The 15,995-nt window shown below is 40.4% G+C and overlaps 1 protein-coding gene across 9 annotated transcripts in view; it reads right to left on the reverse strand.

Moving 5' to 3' along the window:
• The window catches only part of grb10b (growth factor receptor-bound protein 10b), a 58,681-nt gene that overhangs the window by 30,068 nt on the left and 12,618 nt on the right, over positions 1-15,995 (reverse strand). For 2 of the 9 annotated variants that reach the window (XM_008323905.3, XM_017038195.2), the window contains exons 3-5: positions 11,642-11,738; positions 5,945-6,251; positions 3,179-3,323 (exon numbers count right to left, since the gene is read on the reverse strand). In XM_008323905.3, coding sequence (XP_008322127.1) covers positions 3,179-3,323; positions 5,945-6,251; positions 11,642-11,738 — 549 coding nt within the window. Of the gene's footprint in view, positions 1-3,178; positions 3,324-5,944; positions 6,255-11,641; positions 15,990-15,995 lie in introns of those variants that run through there. The other 7 variants (XM_008323904.3, XM_017038194.2, XM_025061858.1 and 4 more) reach the window with 5 other exon arrangements.

The following is a 15,995-nucleotide window of genomic DNA, read 5'->3' on the forward strand; positions in this document are numbered from 1 at the left end:
ATTCATCAAGTGAAGCCAAATTGTCACAGGACACACTGTACTGTATTTCAGCCTGTGGCTTAAAAATCACCAAGAAGTTCACTTGAAACTCAAAACCACAAAAGAGCAAAGAGATGACAGAGGAACACATGTAACACAAGACTGACACAAAGTCCCCCCAAAAATACGCACTAATAGGTAGATAATAAAACACAGACTGGAAGGAGGAGACGGGACATGGGATCCTGCCATACCATAGAGCCACGTGAGCTGCAGGGCACCCAGTCCAAGTACAGTAAATCCAACAAAATCATGCAAACCAGTGATCGAATCGCTGTTTCCACACTAAGACGAGCCGGGCAGTTGAGGGAACAGTGTCCAAGTAAGTGCATAAAAGCGCACTCTCTACAGCATGACTGAGGACAGACTGTCAAAAACCTAGACTGGGAAAATGAATGCATATTCTCACTAACTGCTTTGCATTTGGGACTACTTTATGTTTCCACCACATGACATTGATTAAATGGGCCACGTTTGAAACATGTTTAATCTACTGTGGTCTGAATATGCACTTTGGCTGTGTATGGAAAGTTACATGTATGTTTGAAATAACATGAAGTCAACATTAAGTTTGTTATACAATACACAATACAAGTTTTTGTTTTGTGTGAGTGGCCCAAACTCAGCCACAGTCCATCAAATGTTACACTGTTTTCCTCACCGGAGTTTCATGATATATGTACAACTTTTAAAAAACAGCATTTTATGCTGTAATCCTACACTTTCTCAAACAGTTTCTCCTGACCAAATGCCCTTTTTTATACAAATGATAACCATTGCTAAGCCACTATTTGGCTATATTTTAACATTTCTTTCTAGATATTGGCAATTGCTAGGCTGAGTGCAAAACTGAAAGGACGGATTGACGTGGAGAAAAGTGAAATTATGCCTAACCATGTGGCCATGCCAAACGGCTTGTCAAGTTCATTCTGACAGGCCTTCACTTTGTCCTCATGCCTCCTGCAGAGGCAGGCCATGACTGAGGTAAAGAGGAAAAGAGCGAGAGGAATAAGAGAGTCTGTCACTGAGTGACACTGGACTGTTTCCAGAGTCTGGAAACTGGAGGATGGACATTTGTCACCACGCCAGTTTGAATTTCCACAGAAGAACAAACTAATTGAGGCAGATTTTTCCATTGAAATAAACATTGAATGCACACAGTCAATGCTGTATGCTGTTTACAGGAGTCCTCACCAAGACAAACAAGCAGATGTAAGCACAAGCACCCATGGGTCTAAAAGTTAAATGCACCAATATGGCTGGATGGATGCACTGCACGCACCGATTATTAAAATACTTCATGAATATTCAGCAGACACAATGACTGGACTTGTACTGAGCCAATGTTCTGTCATGGCAGCAACCAACTGTTGCCAAGCTCTTAATAACTTAGCAGCGGACTAATCTTTGCTCCACCTACAGTATGACCTGGGATTTACCATGCTGTGTTGAACACACACAATGACTTACCTTGGCTCAAAAAAGAAATATTACAAACTAAATCAAAAACAAAAAGTTCTGAATTAACTTTTTTTTCACCATTGTCTGACTCAGTGTGTGACCAGAAAGGCGGTTTTACCCAAAATGCTGGAGAAATATGGTCTCATCCTGTGGTGAACCACTTAGTGTGATTCAAAGCTTTGGAAAAAGAGTAAAAATATGAAGCACATAATCTAACTTGGACCCTGCAAATTACACATGTAAAGTGTGGGCCACTGAAAGCAAATAACTGAGGCTGTAGGAGACAAAATCAAAGTGATATTTTAACATTTCTGAAATATAATTCAAAGTAACAGTAGTCTCTAGCCTCTCTTCTTTTTGCAAATAATATACTGTGTGTTTATCATTCCCGCTGTGTTTGTGACAAGAACTGCTCAACAGTTGGTCATAGTGTGATTCTCCTCCTGTGTCTGATTTACAATAGGATAAAGATCTGGACTGCAGGCAGGCTAGTCAAAGATAGTTTACAGTAAGTGAGAATGTTTTTTTAGGATAGATCCAAGCCAACGTTAGTGAGTCAGTTGCAGTATTTTGGCATCTTCTATTGCAATATCATCTGAAAACTTGGAAAAATACACATTCAGCAGTAGTTCCTTTTGAATTCTAAATTCATATTATGTAAATTTTCCAGCTTTTTTGGTCACAGGGTGTGAATTTCTAGGTAACCAGAAGAAAAAAAAAGAACTTCAAGAGAACTACGGAGAGGAAAAAACCCCATCAGGGCTCTGTCCAGCATTTACCATTTACAGCTTTATTTATGTCCAGATGGTAATTTAAAACCACCACATCCCCGGCTCTTTGAGCTGTTATGGGACTCCACAAGTTTACTAAGTGATATATGAGTTGTTTTAACTGAGAGCAGATTAATTTAATCCAAAAACAACTTAACTGGAACTGCAATCAAGGGGTTCATGACCAGAACAGATCCAAATCATAACCAGGCAAAGCATTTATGAGAAGTAGGTCTCACTCCCATTACTGTAAACTGGTACGTTACTGTAACCAATCTGATCCCAGATGTACATCATTAACAGTGATGATGGAGGGACTTCCAAGAATAGACAGACTCGTCTGTACATTTTTCAACACAAAACACAGTAGTAATAAAGGCACAAAAAAATAAGTTGTCAGACACGCAAACTCCTGCTCCTACCCCTCCTCCCCCTCCTGATGCCACAGAGCGTGTCGAGCACACACAGATGCACAGTACAACACACAGTACCATCATGTGTAAGCAATCAACATGCCTCAGGAGGGCAAAACATGGGGGCAGATGTCGAGCAAGGAAAAGAATTCTTTGACGATTATGTCTTTCATAGTGCTGACCACGAACAACAGCTGATTTACGATGCTCGAATTTTCTGGAACCTTCAAAACAAGTGACACATGTCACCATGATAAGTCACACATGTCTCAGGCATCGACATAACATAAAAGTAAATCAAAATCAGCAGATGTCTCGTATCCTGTTTTTCAAAGGCCGAAAAGCCCTCTGATCGTCGCTCATGATGTTTTGTGTTCAGTGCGACCACATTTTTTAATTATATCAAAGAGGAATGGTTTTTTTTCTTCTGTAAAACCAGAGATTCTGGAGAAGGATGGGGTTCAATGAGAGCATCTTTGTGGGGCGGGAACTCACATATTTGCCAGTGGAGGGCTCTCCAGGAGGTAGGGAACCAGGACTGAGTACAGGAGAGCTCGCAGGACTGCACAGCTCCGGAAAGGGATTTGGTATGGCCGGAAGAGAGGACGTCCTCAGCTGCTGCTCTTCCTCCTGCAGCCTCCTGTAGTACAGACACAGGGCAGAAGAACAGAGGTGCAACAGTTATGGAAAGTGTGATTGTACTAAATACATATGTAGTAGTTGTATGTACACGTATAACACAAGTCCTGATTTCAACACGCTTGGGTAAACATGAAAAAAAGTGGTAGTGAACAAAAGCTGTAACCTGATCCTTTAATTTTGGGGAACAAGGAAAAGGACTGGGGTTCTCCAGATACCAGTTTTTTTTAAAGCGAAAAGCGTACAAGGATTTGAGTAAAAAGTATTTACTGATGCTGAGTAACAATAATGATACTTTTTATGTTGGGTTTCAATAAATATGTAATGAACTCCAATGCAGGGTCATGCAGGTGGTGCAGCTGCTCTGTGGGTAGCAGGGTGACGTGCTGTGTGTGTGTGTGTTGGGGGGGTGGGGGGGGGGGCTCAACCCAAACCACAGTGAGGACGCCAGGCAAAAACACGCTCACAGCCAGTTTTATTTAACAGATCGAAAAACATCTGCTTTTAACCAAAAAGTTTTCAGACTGACATTTTTGTCATGTAAGACAACACATGAATAAAACAAAGAATAAAACAAGTTTACTGCACTGCATATCTTCTGTGTAGCTGCGTTGATGTTACATTCCATTTGACCTTTTCACCTACAGTTTTTGCCCCTGGCCTATAGACACTAAGACATTTCCTGGCTCAGAGAATATTTATACAATTTATCAGTTTGTACGATCGATATAAAGTCATTACTAAGGAAAGGCCTAAATTATTTTCTGTATCTGAAAACAATTATTTGCATCTTCATGGACACTTAAAACAAAAATGATCCAAAACCTGGTCCCAGCCCCAAAGGCGGTCTCTCTGTGGATGTTTAAGAATCCAAACATTTGACCAGTAAACCAGGTGCTTTTCAGTTCAAGTTTTCAAAGTTTGCTGGAGTGAGTTGCAGGCATTTATTTCTTAATGTTTTTGTGTTTAATAAATAAAATTACTTTTTGAAGTGAACGCCTGAAAAGTCATTTGCGTGAGAGTGAACTTTTCTGGAAACGGTTCGTAAAAACACAAGCTCTGGGTCAATGACTGGAAAAGGCTTTTACACAGTGAAATGGGAAGACTTTGAAATGATATCTGCTGACACCCGTGAAATACTTGAGTTAATAAGGCATGGCCATACAGTAACCAGGCTCATGTCTGTTTCTGTCTGATCTGCCTGTAATGAACCGTCTCCTGCCAAGTGGAAATCACACATTCTCACAGCTAGTGGGATAATTTTTTTCTGCAATATTTATCAGGCATCAATATTAAATCACAATATCACTTAAAAGAAAGTTTTTTTTTTCTTTTTCAAATCGGGCACATAGAGTTTGAGGGCAGATGAAGGAATGATAATTTGACAGTTGGATGTCCTCTTTTGCGGAGTAAATTATTTATAGAGAAAGAGCAGGTCTGTTGGTGGGATCGCTTCAGAATTCCAAAAGTGAAGAGCATTTCTCTCTCTCTCTCTCTCTCTCTCTCTCTGTCTCTGTCTCTCTATCGTTCTCAGTGTACAACCCAGTGAGTTCAAACAACAGCAAAGGCAAAAGCTGACTTTTGATGTCATCCCATCAGAGCTGGAGAACAGGGTTATCCAGAGGTCAGCACTGAATAATAACAACTTCAGAGCCTGTGTCTGTGTTTGAGAGTTTGAGATACAGAGAGAGCGAGAGAGAGAGAGCTTATCAGACAGAATACTCCATTACCTAATTGACCATCTTTCTGTTCTATCAAATGCCAAAAAGTCATATAATAAGAGCTGACAGCACCTCGACTGGGAATGCATGTTTGTGTGTACTGTGTGCATGGCTGCTCTTTAATGCATACCACTCCACCCTGGAGGAGAATATGGGTTTCTGCACTGTAAATTGGCAGAAACATTTGCATGTGGTTAAATACATGAAAGGCTACAAATACAGAGAGAGGAGGAAGCCATTATTTAAAATCTGAACTTGAACTGTGAGAGGTTGATTTCTTTTTTTTTTTTTTTTTGAGCCAAGAACAAGAACAGTTCCCCACGTGTGGCTGTGCATTGATGAAGATGGACTGAGTTTATGTCTGGAATGTGTATTTGGTAATTCCGCATCCAGAAAAATGGACGTTCAACCTATACGACTTATGATGTAATTTTCAATACCATGTAGTTAAATATCTAAAAAAAAGGGTGCATTTTATTTCAGCCTTATCTATCAGAATAGTAAAATTTGAATTCATTTTCAATGCCTTCAGAAAACCTTCAGTAGCAATGATATACTACATTATTTATTTTACTTTTATTACCATATTAACCCTGTAAGTGAAATATTTTTCCACATTCAAACCACCTGTGAAACATCTCTGTGATTAACACCTGACCAGCACTAGCACTGGGCTGCAGCTTTGACCGTTGGATGTAGTGACATTTTTTTTGGTCTTTTCTCAACAAACCACAGCTCTGCCAGAGTTGGGATTTAAACTGGCAATCCTCCCGTTAAAAGTCCAGTGCTGTAACCACCAGGGCCAATAACTGCCCCCATGTGATAAATAAAAAAATGGAAGTTTCTTCACTTCAACACCAATGCAATAGGGAAGAAAAAATACATAATGAGAACATCTCACCTGACAGCAAGAATGTGCATAGGCTGTGACCTCCGGAGGGAGGTCTGGGGTGAGTCTCCAAATGATGAGGAGGAAGATGGCAGTAGTTCTGGAGAGATGTGGCTCGGTCCTTGTGAGTGCTGACCAGACCTTGGATGGCTCAGCTGTGTGTGATGAAGTTGATGATGATGGTGATGGTTGGAGGAAGTGGTCTGTCCATTGTGCAGCAGTGGTGTGGACTCTGTCTGCTGACCACTGCAGGTGGAGTAGAGACTCTCCAAGGAGGAGTTCATGTCATTCACCAAGGCTTCAAGATCAACATCATCTTCTGCTAGAACCAGGACAGAACATGAAACATGTTACAGATTACCCATCAACCCCTTAAAAAAAATCTTCAGCCATTGTTTCAAACCGCAAACGTTGGGTCACACAAAAAAGAAGTGAGGTCTCTACATGGATCTTGCCGGGACTTTCCCTGTTCTATTTCTGTTTCTCTATCATTTCACTGTGGCCAGGATTTGAACCCTTGACCTTTACTTTGAACCACCTACATTTCGACACTAAAAACAAAGGGCAACAATTACACACACAGACACAGACACAAGCACACACACTCACTGCACATATCCTGTTCTTCCAGGGTTTAATCAGCATTACTATCTTGACTAAACATATTGTGCTCCCCTCTGTGCCTAATCTCCAGGGATAACAGGTACAAGAGCAAACCTGCCCGTAACACTTTTTTAACTCTTACCAGATGGGAGTTCACAGAAACTGCCTGGTAGCAGAACCTTCTGCTCTAAATTAAGTGCATGTATCAAAAAATCTGGGGGTTTTTGAAAGAAAAAAAAAGGGGGGGGGCAAGGAGATTTTCTTCTGCAGTGAGAGAAGTCATCTCGCTGCCCTTTTGACAACCTCAAAGCACATTGAAATTCATGAAGTGAATTTTTTTAACAGACTCCAGGAGCGTGTTGAAAACATCACAGTTTTGAAGAAAGCTCATCTGAAGGGATGTTCAAGCCTACTGTAATTGCTTCATGCTGCCATCAAGTTTTTATTCATGCGCCGACCTCCTGACTCCATTCTTCCTAAATAACCAGATTCTGCAGCGATTTTGATTTATAATTCTTTTTAATGAAAAAGCTATTTATGATGTGTTATTAATCAAATCGTTTGGTTCCAATCACATAAATGTGTTCGGCAGAAGTTGACCACTAGAGGGAGACAAGTCTAAATTGTACAGGAGGGAGCTCAGAGGCTGGCTTGGGGTGTGTTAATGATTTCATGATGATGCATTGGTTAAGTGGAAAAAAGGTATAATTTAATTTTTATTTAAATCCTGGCTTGTAATTAAAGCCAAAAGTTTGGATAAATAGTGTACAATGTTAAGAAAGTAGTCCAAACTATTGGAACATTTAGGAATTTGCTATGAGTTTGAATTGTCTCAACACTAAGTTGTTGAAAGTAATGCTTTTAAGCAGTGTGACTAAGTCAAATCAGATAAAGACGGCAGAAAAAGAAAGAGCAATTTAAACAAACAGCAGTTATACTTGGGGCTAAAATGCAGCACGGTAGTTAGCACGTTGGCGCTACACCAATAAAACTCCTGGTCCCTGGTATTTAGATCTGAATGGAGTTTAAATGTTTCACTGTGTGTGTAGGTTTTCTTCAGCTTCTTCTATTTCCTCTCAAGAAAGGGGATGAGTTTTAATTTGGAGTTTTTATTGACCTCTGATCTTTCAGTGTGTCGTGTCTCTAGTAAAACACACACATTTCATCAGAAGGCAATATTGAGTTGTATGACTCATTTAACTTTGTTTTAGATCAAGGTTCATCCAAGTTTGCTTTAGGTCAACAACAGGAGCTACCTGCAGCAGCACAGTGGGTCCTGTTTCCACCACAGCTACACCATCACACTAAAGTGAGTCCTTCTAGGAGCTTTTGCTGAAAACGTGTCAGGTAGCTGTGTCACAGGTGCCTGTGCGCTACAGGTGGTTAATCTGGAACTATTAATAGTGACAGGTAAGCTCCAGCAGCGACTTACAGACTGAGTTAAAGGGCTACATTACACAGGACACAGGGTGCAGACCAGGCCATAAATAAGACTGAGGGCAGTGTCAGGTCTGAGGAGACCGTTTCAGAAACCTTCAACTTGGCACAGTTCCCACATGTGTTCAACATCCTGACTAGGTGAGACATGTGTCCTCCAGCCTAAGGAGACATGTTCAGTCTGCAGTCTGACCTATATTAGCCTCTGGTGGGGAGGAAACACAAAGAGATGTTTGCAAACAAGGACACTGGAGCTGTGCTCTCCACACATGGATGCAGTATTTGTGCGTCACTATCGGTCACTGGATCGCAGTCACCTACTGTGTGCATATCACACATATCACTACCAGACAAACAAATCTGTGCGTCATGTACTGGGGTGTAAGGTGAAGTGACACATGAAAAACATGTCAACATGTAGGACTGCACCCACACACAAAATCCAAACACGTAAAGATATTAGAGTGTGCAGAAAACTGTTTTTCTTTATTTACACCGGTTAATTCAAAGAATCAAATAGATAATAAAGAAACAGAAATATTGCAAACAGCTAACATATAAATTATACTGTTAGTGAGTGAAGTGTAGGCGAAAAACAAAACCATTGTACAGATCGGAGATCCATATGGGCCCCTAATCCTGGAATGTTGTTTATGCATTTTGCATTAATTTCCTGCTGGAGGAAAACACAAAGGAGGTGTCGGCCTCCTGTAGAACAAGGGGAATGCAAGGAGAATACAGTGCATTAATTAAACACACCCAGACACACACAGTGAGTGTGAACTAAAACAATATGTGGCTCATGTGAACCTTCACATGGGAGCAATGGAGTTGGTGTGTAGACAACAACAAGAACCCAGTCAGTGGGATTGTCTTTTCTGTCTGTGGCCTAAACTGAACTGTCACTGGAAGTAGAATATAATATAATCTCCCTAAGAAAATGAAATCTTCTCTGGAAAACATCTACAGCAGTGACCCTGTGTGGCCCCAACTTGTGAATCACAGTTTTGGGCTAAGGCTGTGACCTTACAGCATTGCACAGAAAATGATTCGTTAGAATACAAACACTTCCACAACGGTGTTTCCTTCATGGAGAATTATGTGGGGGATCATTCAAACAGTGTCACAAAACACTTCTTTGCCTTTTCTTACCACTTAAACTTAAAGCCTAGAGCAAAACCAAATTTGCTGTTAGCTCAGATTTTCAAAATAGATCAAATAAAATATAACATATCCATATCCAAACTTTTTGACTTGCGCTTCTAAAAACACACACGTGGGTCACTGGCATGTCTCTGCATGTCTCCCCCCCGCCCCCTTCTCTCTCCATCTCCACAAACCACAGTTGGCCTAAGACTTGGCTGGTCAACCTCTCCACAGCCACACTCTCAGGTTTCTACACCACATTGGTACCATTGATGGGATTTGTTGCCTAGCAGCTTCACAACAATACCATCAAAACCAGCAAACCAAGGTTTACGAGGATTACCATTAGCAGTCATTACACCAGGCAACAGCTACTCTAATAGAATCCAAATGTCGTGGCCTTATTACAGCCACATTTACTAGCATACATGTAGAAAGTGGAGCAGCACTTGACACCACTCGTCTCTGCCCAGGAGCGACCTCAGGTGTCTTCTCACTTGCCTGTCAGATATTTACATTTATATTTATTTATATCACGTCTGTGGAAAGCTGAATCAGTCTGGAATTTGCTTGTAAATCCGTGTACAAAAAAACACATTTTAAGGTGGTTTGAGGACAGTATTGGAAGATTCCTGTGCATGCGTGACCGCAATTCTGCCAAAGGACAAGTGAGAGATGTGTCCTCAGCTGACATCACACGTCTCGCTCATTCAGCTGGTTCTTTATGGAGTCACCGTAGCGTGTCATCTACAGTACCTTCACCTCACTCCATCACGGTTTTCCAATTATGCCTCTCAGTTCCATCCGTGGTTCACTGAGAAGATGGTCCACATGGGGGCACCCATGTGCACCCTCTGGTCTACACCTTTAAATAACCTCACGAATGCTGGCTCGGTAGCATTATGGTTCCTAATAAATGTTGTATTTTGGACGACGTTGTCAGAAGATTACTTACTGTAGTGCTTCTCAAAGGGTGGGTCCAGCACTAGTGGGAACAGGGACATGACAGTTGGGGCATCACAAACAGGCAGAAATTTTCGAGGTTTAAGCGATGATAGCACAGCTGCACTTTAATTTTCTATGTAACTGATTTTGATCCATCATACAATATGGCATTTCTTAATGTTATTACTTTATTCAAAAAGTGGGGGATGAGCAAAATAATTTCAAGAACCACTGCTTTACAGTCATGTAAGCTCCATCAGCGTTGCTATCATTTTCACAAACTGCTAAAAAGCCATTGTTTGGTAGAAACCCAAGAGGAACTTTTAACTGGAGTTTACTAATGCTAATGATCCTCAGATGAACTTTGTAGCAACTAATTTCATAAACCCTGACTTTGCTGTCCTTGTGTCACATATCATCTCTGACACCCATCTCTAATCACTTCACCCTGTCCTGACACTATTCTCCCTCTACTGTATATGAACAGTTCACATACAGTCGGTTATTTGAAGCCTTAGTTACGGAATGGCTATTAACCATTGAAGCACATAAACTACACCAAATACAGTTGATCAGTAGGTATTTTTTCAGCATAAACCAGATGCTACACAAACCAAAATGCTACACAAAAGTTCAGGTCATACAGTAAGTCAGCCCGAGTTCAACTCCAAAATCTAATAGTGTATATTATTAATGAAACTGTGCCAGCAATAAATAAGTCATCTGAAGTCTCCTGCCTCCCTCTCATCCGCTCCATCCCTCCATCCTGAAATACGACAGTTTAATTTATGCTCCATTTATTCCTCACGCCAGGGCCTTTGCCTCTCCCTCACTCCCAGACTCCCTGCCTTCACCTCCCATGCTGAGACAATATTGTACTTAAATCTCATGCTCCGATTGTCATGCATGAACTCTGTGTGCTACAATTAGACAGACGGCGTCATTATAATGGCACCCTGTGTCCGTGCAGATCACTCTTTGAACTCCTCAAGTGTTTACAGTTGAAAAGACACAAATATATACATTATATCCACTGGTCGAGGCCCCAACACACAGGAGGATAATGAGCAGGAAGCTGCTTTCTATATTGTACTTAGATTAAATACACACACACACACAGGAAACACAGTCTAGCATACACACACTTTTTTTGTTCGGTGAGCAGTCAGACATACACAGACATCATTTAGTATTCCCTAGCCCCTTGGCCTAAACCTCACTATTAAAAACAAATGTGTAATTTTAATCCTAATCCTAATTAAAATGCTAACCTTAAAATAAATCTCCAGGTTCACACACCACCACAGAAAGAAATGCAGTAAAATGAGTAAAAAAAGGAGTTCACGTTACATCAGGTCGATGTACAGTGAGTCGTGTGAGTCTGCACCACTGATCACTCACGTGTAAAATCATACTGTGTGTAATCTGATGTCAGAATACAATAAAGTAAACTCCTCCATGTCAGACAATACCAGTGTAATTTAAGAACGTTGGACACATTTAAGGTGCAGTATAAGCATCTGCAAATACACACACACACACACACACACATCATTCTGCTGGCTGGGGAAAACTAACCTTGATGGCTGGGGGAATTCTGATTGACGGACTGCTGGAACGCTGGACCGATGAGATCAGCTTGTCTGTGATTGGAGGAACGATCTATATTGTCCTGCTGAGAGAGAAAAAGGCAGAAGAAGAGAGACACTTTTACTACACCAGTAAAGGACATTGCAGTGGAAGGAAAAATGCTAAAGGGACTCAGATATCATACATATTTTGTGTACAACAGAAATTTAAACATAATTCTGTAGCTGTATGAATTACCTTTTAGGAACAACTGAAGTAAAATGACAGTTTGTCAAGTTAAAGCTCAACACAAGGTCAAAGAAAATCCATCAAAGAGTAGATAAAAGTTTACAAAACAAAATTCACCAAAAGCGAGAAAAACAAATTAGGAAATTATACAAAATCCTCTGAGAATATATTTTCTAGAGGCAAAAAGAGTTTCTGTTAAATTTGTAAAAAGAAAGGCGTCTGAGACGACACAAACGCCCGAGTTAGAACTGAGATGGTCATTCCTCTTAGAGGTAAAATCATAAATGAAAATGAAATTCTGCTCTTAAGTATGAAAAATCTGAAGAAGCTGAACTTAGATAACATGGTCTGTGGAAAGTCTTTGTTCAAAAATCAGTACTACGTGCAAGAAAACACTCTGACAACACATTTAACCACAGCATCCCGGTTTGACCTTTGTCACACATTTTCAACACATAAGTCACAGCTCTGGGAGGAAAACCACAAATTAAACAAATGTGCCTTTATTCTGGTGTAAACATAATTCAGTTTGATTTGTTACCAACACTCACAAGGACACCTTATCCTTTGTTTTCCCATCCATGTGTATGTGTGTGTGTGTGTGTGTGTGTGTGTGTGTGTGTGTGTGTGTGTGTGCGTGCATGCAGGAGTGTGTTTATACGTGCATGTGCGCCTAACACAGCCAAATACCAGGACTGAGAACAGAACGTACCTGGACAGATGAGGGTGTTGGGAAAAAAAAACTTTGAGTGCACTGACTGCACGTCCCTCTCACACTCAAGACTTCACACTGTCATAAAAGTTGCTGCCTGTTTTTCCTAATTTAGAAGAGTGGTTGTAACACAGTCAAAGCTGGAATTTATTTTAATTTTTTTTTCCTGATTAAAGCTTTATTAGTCCTAAGGCAGTTTCAGTTGTTTTAGTTGCCTCCTGAGACAGCCAGTTACAAAGAATAAAAAAAAGTCTTTGAACGTAAGCATCAGTTTCTCATTAGACACTTATTGCCATTGACTAACTTATTATTTTTAACTGTTCAGTATGTTTTAATAACAAAGCAGGGTAACCTTTGGCTTCGTGACCTAGTGAGCGGAGAGCGTGAATTCTTGCGTTGACTTGTACCCATGTGCCCTGTGACCAGATTTATCTCTGTTTAAACAGCTGGCTTTGCCTCATGCTTTTCCTGGTTTCTGTGACCTGGTGTAAAACATACACACACACACTCACACACACACACACACACACACACACACACACACACACACACATAAATCCAACCTGATATTCATCCACAGACTGTTCATAAGAAATGGACATTGTTATCTGGGTTTTGAAGCTTTTGGAGCTAGAATGGAAGGCTGTTGGCTCTGTTGCATTTGGAGGAATGCCACAAAGCTAGCAGTGGCTCTTAGTTTGGTCTGTTCATCGACCTGTCTGCCCGAGTCTGAACCTGCCATTCTGCCCTAACATGATCAAATAGCTACGTCTGTGAGGGTTCTCCATCCTTCAGTTTACTGTATGCAATATTATAAAGTATTCTAATTTATTTTTTCTCTTTGACCGATACTGTTGTCCAGGCTAACTGGGGCAGCAACAGTCACATCATGTCAGGTTTGGTTACACACCGAACTCTCACATTTATACCTACAGCCCATGTGTAGTGACCAGTTTATCTCATTTGCATATGAATGATTCTGAATGTGGTTCCTGGGCATGAGACCAACACCACACAAGAAGGCCATCTGTAGAAGCCAAGATAGCAACTGCTGACATTCTGGCTGTGCGGCAGCAGCGCTAACCATCACTGCACTGTGTGATCCATAACAGAAAACTGTACTTTAATTTTTTTTCTTTCTTTCTTTTTGAACAACAGAGTTGTTCAAAGTTTTAGCAATTCCCATGTGTGTTAACACTTGAATAGTTGGTTTCATTTCACCACCGCACAACTCTCCTCAACTCTCACCAGGTTAAATGTACCATTCCAACACCATCTAAGCAAAGGCACAATGAAAGCCTCAAAATACATTCTTAAACAAACAAAAAAAAATCACATGACTGGAACGATTTATGGAGATCCAAATGAAATCTAGAAGTGTGGGGCCTTGTTTGGACATTTTATCTGTCAAAGACACAACACTGCCACCTGACTTCATAAATATGTCAATGTCTTTCACAAACTAGAACATGAACAACTTCATCTATGTATTCTGATATTTTTTCAAACTGACACCTTTGATGACCCACGAATCTCATCAGTTTTACTAATGTTCATACATCAGGAGTTACATTGTCACAACTCTGACTACTGAATATGGCAAGGTTTGAAATATCAGGTTTTACTACAATTCCCAGTCGGACAAACACAGTACCTTGGACAGTATTATCTAGGTTAGATTATAATCAGACAATCCAGGTTTAGTTTTAGACAGTGAGCTCCTCACACAGTGACAAAAAAGTTTTAATCTGGGTTTTAATCCTGTTGACATCGACAAACTAGCAGATTTTTTCTATTCAGCTGCAATGGGTCAAAGTTCACTGGAGTTAAAAAGGGAAGAATGATATTATATTTTTCTACCATTACACAGATGCCCCCTCTATTATATTGATTGTATTGTTTTGTATCCTTGAGTTTTCTCATGCTGCTTCTCAACAGAGCGACACACACACACATGCATACACACACGTTGGCCATGTTCTTAAGGTGGGGTCATAAGGGACTGAGGGCAGGCCAAGTTTTGACAAGTAACATATAAAGGCCCCTTTCACATTAATGAGGTTGAAAGAAATAGGAGTCAAGGGGTTGAGGGTAGAGTTGTTCCAAAGGGGTCAGTAGAAGACCATAGACAAGGTTAAGTCACTGAAAGCACCACAGACACAAAGGTCTGGAGGTTCCACCTCAAACTAGAGGGAAAAGACTGAGACACATGTCAAAGTTACGCCTTTAGAAGAGGTCAGACTGAGGTTAAATGTTATGACCGGGAGAGAATATGGATCAGTGGTCTGCTCACTGAGAGACCACCGTCGGAAGATCCAAACACAAGCATGGGATTTTATTTTATTTTTAAACGTTTGCTTTGAATTTAAGACAACTTTGTCCTGCTGCAACACACCACTGTTGTCTGGAGCATCAGGTAAAATCGATATCACAAAAAAACAGGTTATTATTAGATGAGATGGATGTTTCTTTAGTATCTTTTCTGCGATGTCCTTCTGTATGTTTGGAAACACAGCCACAGAAGAATCGTATATAATCCATTGTCAAACATCATGGCATTTTGGACCCACAAATGCACACACAGATTGTGAATGAACCTCTTCAGGTGTCAGGAGTTAAAGAATTAAATGATATTACATATATATACTTAGATAAACTTATAACTCTTCTTGGTTTTTATTATTGCAGCACTTTTTATATCCACTGGCAGCCGGCAGTTCTGTTGAAACTCACATGGACCAGGAGAGACAGACCAATCCCTTCTTACATAATTAACCAGAATGAGATCAAGAGGTCAAGCTTATGTCAAATAGAACTTTGTTTGTCTGTTTGTTTAGGGAGTAGAAAATCAGCTGAGGCTGCTGTCATAGCACTGCTGAGCTCAAGTAAAGCCAGGCTGATGCAAAGCTTTCACAACCCAGTATGGAGAAAGTCTCAAATATTGTCAGTGAGCAATTTTCAAGGTGGAGCCTAGTTTCTTATCCAGGTGTTGGTTATAACTGCTGTGATGGATTTAGCCAGATACAAATGTTTACTGTATGTTTTTTTCCATTTGGGAGTCATTTCTCTGGACCTTACATATCTTGTCATTTTGAATGACACCAGCAGAGGGCGTGTATCAACAAAAGTACAAACAATTTACAAAAGCATTAGAATATAAACTTTAGTGGTCAAAGAAGAAGATTGTTCCTTATGTCAGTGTTAAAATATTTTATTCGAACAAAGCAATTAAATGTCAGAAGTGAATCAAAATGACTCTACTGGATGTAAATAACAGTTACCCTTGACTGGCAACATGCACATTTTCGAATATACCCCAGTTCTGCTTGAGAAACTTTGAAACCTGTGTCAGCAAATGACTGCAGACTCCACATCATGATGCACGTTGAGATAGGCTGCATG

This window comes from Cynoglossus semilaevis, chromosome 13 (assembly GCF_000523025.1).
Source record: "Cynoglossus semilaevis isolate Cse_v1.0 chromosome 13, Cse_v1.0, whole genome shotgun sequence".
Taxonomy (NCBI): domain Eukaryota; kingdom Metazoa; phylum Chordata; class Actinopteri; order Pleuronectiformes; family Cynoglossidae; genus Cynoglossus; species Cynoglossus semilaevis.